General features: G+C 47.2%; 1 protein-coding gene and 1 non-coding gene across 2 annotated transcripts; one reads left to right on the plus strand and one right to left on the minus strand.

Annotated features, from left to right (window-relative positions):
• The first annotated feature begins 204 nt into the window (after positions 1-204).
• Positions 205-2675, plus strand: LOC125519862 (exocyst complex component EXO70B1-like). Its single transcript, XM_048684639.1, has one exon. It carries the CDS (start codon positions 372-374, stop codon positions 2394-2396), a length of 2025 nt encoding a protein of 674 aa, XP_048540596.1. The 5' UTR covers positions 205-371; the 3' UTR covers positions 2397-2675.
• A 1572-nt stretch (positions 2676-4247) lies between these two features.
• Positions 4248-4443, minus strand: LOC125526228. Its single transcript, XR_007291637.1, has one exon. It is a non-coding gene; the product is annotated as a U2 spliceosomal RNA (small nuclear RNA).
• Positions 4444-6595: the final 2152 nt, after the last annotated feature.

A 6595-nucleotide genomic window follows, 5' to 3' on the forward strand; every position in this document is an offset into this window, starting at 1 on the left:
TTTTGCAAGCACTTAGAACTTTTGTCAATGTTTCTCTCAAAAAAAATGGATTTTTTTAAAAAAAATTGATTTAGTTTTGATTTTACTGTTCATCCGAGCTTATTTGAGCTCGGGTGCAGAAACTCCGCGTCCGAATCAGATGACTTACTCAAAAAAAGAAAAGAATCACATGAAAACAAACATTGCAATCAAGTGATTTCCCCATTTCCGCACTTCCAGAAGCCCCAGCGCGGCCATGACTGAACGAAGACTTTCTACTCCAATCCACTAGTCAGAGAGGCCGCCGCAGCAGCACTGCAGCAGCAGCAAGCGCCAAGACCCTACCTCAGCTCCACCAATCCCCAACCGGGCACCATCCGCACCGGCCGGCCATGTCGGCGGCGCCCCCGCCGCCCCCGGAATCGGCCGCTACCGGCGGCGGCGGCGGCGGCAGCGACAGCGACAAGGTCCTCGCCGCCGCGCAGCACATCGTCAAGTCCCTGGCCACCTCCAAGAACGCCGCCGACGACATGATCCGCATCCTCTCCGGCTTCGACAACCGCCTCTCCTCCATCACCGCCGACCTGTTCCCCTCCGCCGACCTCTCCTCCTCCGCGGAGCCGCCCGAGATCTCCATCTCCTCCGCGGCCGCCTTCGACGCCGCCGAGCAGCTCATCCTGCTCTGGGACGCCACCCCCGAGGCCCTCGTCTTCGAGGCCCACGAGCAGGACATCGCGCAGTACCTCACCGCCGTCGACGTCGCCGTCGAGCACCTCGCGCGCGGCGGCGCGGGCGCCGGCCGCGCCGGCGTCGCCGTGCAGCTCGCCATGGCCCGCCTCGAGGAGGAGCTCCGCCACCACATGGTCCGCCACGCCGTGCCGCTGGACCCCACGGGCCTCTGCTTCTCGCTCCGCCGCCTCTCCCTCGGATCCTTCGACGACCTCGACTTCGACGCCGCCACGCCGCACAGCGTGGACGCCACGCCGGAGACCGCGCGCGGCGGGCCCCTGGTGAGCCCGTTCGACGACCACGCGTTCGACCCCGTGCGCCCCGAGGCCGTGGACGACCTGCGGGCCATCGCCGACCGGATGGCGCGTGCGGGGTACGCGCGCGAGCTAGCCGACGCCTACTGCAACATCCGGCGCGACCTGCTCGACGAATACCTCTCCGTGCTGGGCGTGGAGCGCCTCAGCATCGACGAGGTGCAGCGCGTGGAGTGGAAGCAGCTCAACGACAAGATGAAGAAGTGGGTGCAGGGGGTGAAGACGGTCGTGCGCGTGCTGCTTGCTGGTGAGCGTCGCCTCTGCGACCAGGTGCTCGCTGTGTCCGACGAGCTCAGGGAGGAGTGCTTCGTCGAGTCCACCAAAGGATGCATCATGCAGATTCTGAATTTCGGGGACGCCGTGGCTGTGTGCCCCCGCTCGCCCGAGAAGCTCTCACGGATTCTTGATATGTATGAGGCACTTGCTGAGGTAATCCCTGAAATGAAGGATTTGTGCCTCGGAAGTTCCGGTGACGGTGTAATCAGTGATGTTCAAGCAATTCTTGATAGGCTTGGGGAGGCCGTGAGGGGTACCCTTTTTGAGTTTGGGAAAGTTCTGCAGCAGGAGTCGTCGCGGAGGGCAATGACGGCTGGTGAGATCCACCCAATGACGCGGTATGTCATGAACTATTTGAGGTTGTTGGTCGTTTATAGTGAGACACTTGATGGCCTCTTGGATGATGATGGCGATGAGAGCAATGCTTTGGAAAGACCTGAGGATAAGGATCAGGATACGGAACACTTAGAGGGTATGACCCCTCTTGGAAGGCGTCTTTTGAAGCTGATGTGTTATCTGGAGGCCAATTTGGAGGACAAGTCTAAGCTTTATGAAGATGCTGCCCTAGAGTGCATATTTTCCATGAACAATTTGCTCTACATTGTTCAGAAGGTGAAGGATTCCGAGCTTGGGAAGATTTTAGGCGATCACTGGGTAAGAAGGCGCAGCGGGAAGATTCGGCAGTACTCAAAGAGCTACCTAAGGATTTCTTGGATGAAGACTTTGTCTTATCTGAGGGACGATGTACATGGGAGTGGGGGTGGGAGCGGCAGTGGTAGTGGCAGTGGACATTCAGGTTCTAGGATGTCCATCAAGGAGAAGTTCAAGAACTTCAACTTGTCCTTTGAGGAAATTTACAGGAACCAGACACTCTGGAAGGTTCCAGATCCTCAGCTCCGAGAAGAGCTGAAGATATCTATATCTGAGAATGTGATTCCGGCATATCGTGCTTTTTTGGGAAGATATGGTAGTCAAGTGGATGGGGGAAGAAACTCGGGAAAGTATATAAAGTACACCCCAGAGGACCTGGAGGGTCAATTGTCTGATTTATTTGAGGGCTCACCAGGGTCTGCCAACCACTCTAGGCGAAGAACATAGTTCATAGTTGACAGGATCTGGCTTCAGGTATGTCTTGTTAAAGTGGTCTTACATTTGTTGAATTTCCATACACACGGTATCTGTTAAATGGGTATTTGTTCATTTAGCAGCCTTTACAATACTGTGATACAAACCAGAGTCTTCTGTATGTCTACTTTTGTATGGTGTGCACTAAGAAATATTGTACATGGATTGATTCTAAGTGTATGGTCTTCTTTCTGAATATTCCGTGTTAGCTGCAATTGACCATTGGTACTACATAAGACATTGAAAATCACCTGATCTTGTTCGATTGGGTTGGCCAGGGGGGTTCATTATTAGCTCAACCGTGCCCGTGCAGGCATAACCAATTACAATTGTTGGGTGGATATGATATTCAGTTGAATGAGAACGAACTTCATGGTCAAATTAGTTTGTTATCAGAAGTGGTGGCTTCTTAGTGATCAATTTTATTGACAAACATTAGATTTAGAAATGTGCTTTAAGAATGGCTGGTTCATTTAGAAAACTACTCCCTCTGTAAAGTAGCTGACATGTGATAAGTGTGAAAAGGCGGTATATTTGCCTATAACATGTTCTAGCATCATCTTATGAATAAGCATACATTGTTAGCAGTAATGAAATGGAAACGTTTCATTGTGAGCTATTGCTATTATGTGCCTATAAGCCTGCAGGATGACTTCAATTCTCTGACCTGGCTAGGCAAAATGACTGGGTTTCGCTAGATCGCCCATAAGGAAAAAGAGGCAGTAGGAATTTATGCGCTCCATTAGTAGAACTATTATCCAACTAGTAGAACTGTTAAGCATTTACTATTACATGACCAGAAGGGTTTGTTGAACCTGCAAATCTGGAAAATCGGTATTGGAGAACCAATTAGTAGAAGAAATTAGGGTGAATGATCGTGTGCGTCTCTCAGACCCACACCTCTTATTTACAGTGCTAAGATTACATACTTGATTAGGCTTGGACTCAAACTAGATTAGGAATTCAGACACCCCCTTTCAAGATGGGCCGAAGATATCGATTTGTCCCATCTTGTTATACTATAGTAGCACCCTTCGGGTTGTGTACTGGAACCAGATGTATTTAAAGAGTACCGTTATTGGCAAAGGACTTACAGTTCGAAAAGAGAAGATCGAGTGTACAAGGAAATTGGGCAAGTGGTGTGGTGACAAGGTAATCAACCTCAGGGTACTAACATCTTCGTGGAAAATATCTTGTGATATGGAGTTGTACCGACCAATTGTAGCTCGGTCTACTACACATGCGGAACATAGAGCAATTGAATTGAGGCTGTCTGAAAAATGGTCGCTCTACTGTCAGCTTTCAGTGCTGGGGAATGACTCCTTGGCAATGCATTGTGATTGCAAGCCTATAGGTTTTTCATCTAGGAGAAACTGACCAGTAGGGTGCTAAATTGGAATATGTCTCCCCTAAAATTGTTTTTTGGAATATGTCTTGAGTAGGTGAGCAGTTGCCTGACTATTAAACCAAAAGGGTAGGTTCCTTAGAGAACACTTGAGTTGTGACACTATATGTCTAAGATCGGCCGGTGATGTCGGCCTACTGCATCCTCTAGAATTTCTTCTGCAGTCACGCTGCTCCGGAAAATTAAACCGACCACTGTTTGGGTTATGCAACTGAACTTGCTTGCTAATCAAAAGCCAGGGTGGACTTGGTGCTGGAAGGGAAATCATTATAGGTTCAAATTAGGTTAGCGTGTCTGTATTCCTTGGATTGTTCCGAGTTCAGGGCTATGGGCGCACTTTCTTACCTTTGCATCGTACGTTGGTTTGGTACAGCAAGAAGACGTTTTTAGGGAAATTGGAACTTTCAAATTAGTTTTGGTTGGGGTGCGCCTGCCTAGGCTGTAGTGCAACGCCCAGGCGACACCCAAGGGCCCCAATGGCAAGCCACTGTGGTGGATCCTCCCCCACAAAAAATAAATTTAATATCATTGTGGGCACATGGCCCACATATCAGATATTAAACTGATAAGAACAGATACTACACTTGATCTTAGCCAAAAGGCCGAGAAAGGTATGAGTTGTAGTGTCCCTCTCCCCCTCCTCTTATAGCTTTGTCCACCGTCTCTCCGCTCTCGACCAGCGAGGTGGTACTAAACCAAAGAACGAACGGAGAAAGTCCATGCTGCACTCGGGCAAACGGCCCTATGCGCCCCTCGTTCGTTTGGGCTTCATCTGGCCCGGTAAGAACACCACGGCAGCAATGCTTCTACGGCCCAGTATTAAACATCCCGTGGCAGATTGCCGTTGGGCCAGGCCATTTAGTGAATAAAGAACGTGCACTGGACGCCAGTTTTGGCGACCTTTTTCCTGTCCGGTTTTGGCAACCTTCCAGAAGGTTCCTGAACCCTTTTTTACTGGTTTTATTTTAGTTTTTAAATTAATTTCTTCCTTTTTTACCTTTACTCTTTTTCCTCTTTCTTTTTTCTTTTATTTTCATTTTCTCTTTACTTTGACGAATTTATGTTTCTTTTTTCTAAAAAATGTGTTTGGAATTTCTAAATTTCTTACAATTTTCAAATTTTGTTCAGAAATTCAAAAAATGTTTGTCGTATTCGAAAAATGTTTCCTTTTAAAAAACTGTTCACAATTTTAAAAAAATCGCAATTTCATAATTTGTTAGAAAATTTAAAAATTGATCCCGATTTTCAAAAATTGTTCATAAATTCAAAAAGAGTTTGAGAATTCAAAAAAAAATGATCTACTTTCCAAAATTTGCTCAACAATTCAAAAAATGTTCAGCAATTAAAGAAATGTTCGGGATGCAACAATTTGTTCAGAATTTCCAAAAAAAATTGTTTTTTAAAAATTGTTTACAAATTTAAAAAATGTTCGGGAATTTGAAAAAATGTTCACGGTTTCAAAAATTGTGTCGTGTTCCAACACTGCATGCACGCACTCGACTAATTCACGGGGCACCTCAAGAACGAGCAGAACCCATAGCCGCCATGCTCCCGTGGTACGTCGGCGGCACCCTGGCGGCACCGGAGGGATCTGTGTGCTCCTCTAAGGCAGGCCCATGGCTATCACCGGGCCTAGATATGGCGGCGAGGGCATGGCAACGAGAAGACAAGAAAAATCACCATCATCATGTTTGAAGTAGGGGTTTCATTAAACTTATGAAGACCATAGGTGCCATAACTCAGTGATGACATAATCCTTGCAAACATTATATTTAGAAAATCTACAACTAAAAAAAGATTCATAAAATCTACTTTGAGAATGGCTTCTTATTTAGAGAACTACTTGACGTGTGATAAATGTGAAGAGGCAGTATATTTGTTCAGGTCATCTTTTAGCAAATCTCTATCCTAAAAGTCCAAAACCTTCCTCCTATCTCATTTCCCTAAAGCAGATCCCCTATTCCAATTTTTTTTTGCCATTTTTCAAAACATTTGCTAGAACAATTGAAACAAATTCACCATATTTAAAAACAAACATATACAATTCAAATGGACCACATCGTAATTCAACTACAAGCATAAAAAAAGTTCATCGAATCCATCAAAGAGAACCACATGAACATGTCTCCCTCGCACGGATCAAACCGTCTTGTCTTTCCCGCATGGTTCTTGGCGGATACCCTCCCGGATCCGTCCTGGTGGGCTGCTCCGGATCTGCAGCCTGTAGCGCGCCGGCTTACGAGACACGCAAGGATGCATGTTGCGCGTCTTCGCGGGGCTGTCCAGCCGTGGTGACTTCTTCGAGGCGCGTGTGGTGGTTGTAACACCCTCGATGCGACTATATCTCCCACGTGTCGAGGCATGACTTAGAGGCATAATTGCATTGAAAGCATATGTCGCAAGTTAGACAATCTTCACAACATCCCATGTAATATGAGAATAAAAGGGGAGATAATATAGTTGGCTTACACTCGCCACGTCAATCAAGTACATAAATAACATTACATCAACCAAACACTCATGGCCTGACTACGGCGCCAAAATAAAAAATAACCCAACATGCGGCACGGTCCCAATCACCCCCAACTGGGCACCACTACTTATCATTAGGAAAAGAAACATAGTAATGTTGAGAGTCTTCGTCGAACTCCCACTTGAGCTCAAGCGCGTCACCTGAAGCGGTATCATCGGGCTCTGCATCTGGTGTAATAGTAATCTGTGAGCCACAGGGACTCAGCAATCTCGCACCCTCGCGATCAAGACTATT

Source organism: Triticum urartu, chromosome 7 (genome assembly GCF_003073215.2).
Source record: "Triticum urartu cultivar G1812 chromosome 7, Tu2.1, whole genome shotgun sequence".
Classification (NCBI taxonomy): Eukaryota; Viridiplantae; Streptophyta; class Magnoliopsida; order Poales; family Poaceae; genus Triticum; species Triticum urartu.

Excerpts from the sequence above, each read along its gene's own strand:
- LOC125519862 (XM_048684639.1), top strand. The coding sequence starts at position 372 with ATGTCGGCGGCGCCCCCGCCGCCCCCGGAATCGGCCGCTACCGGCGGC.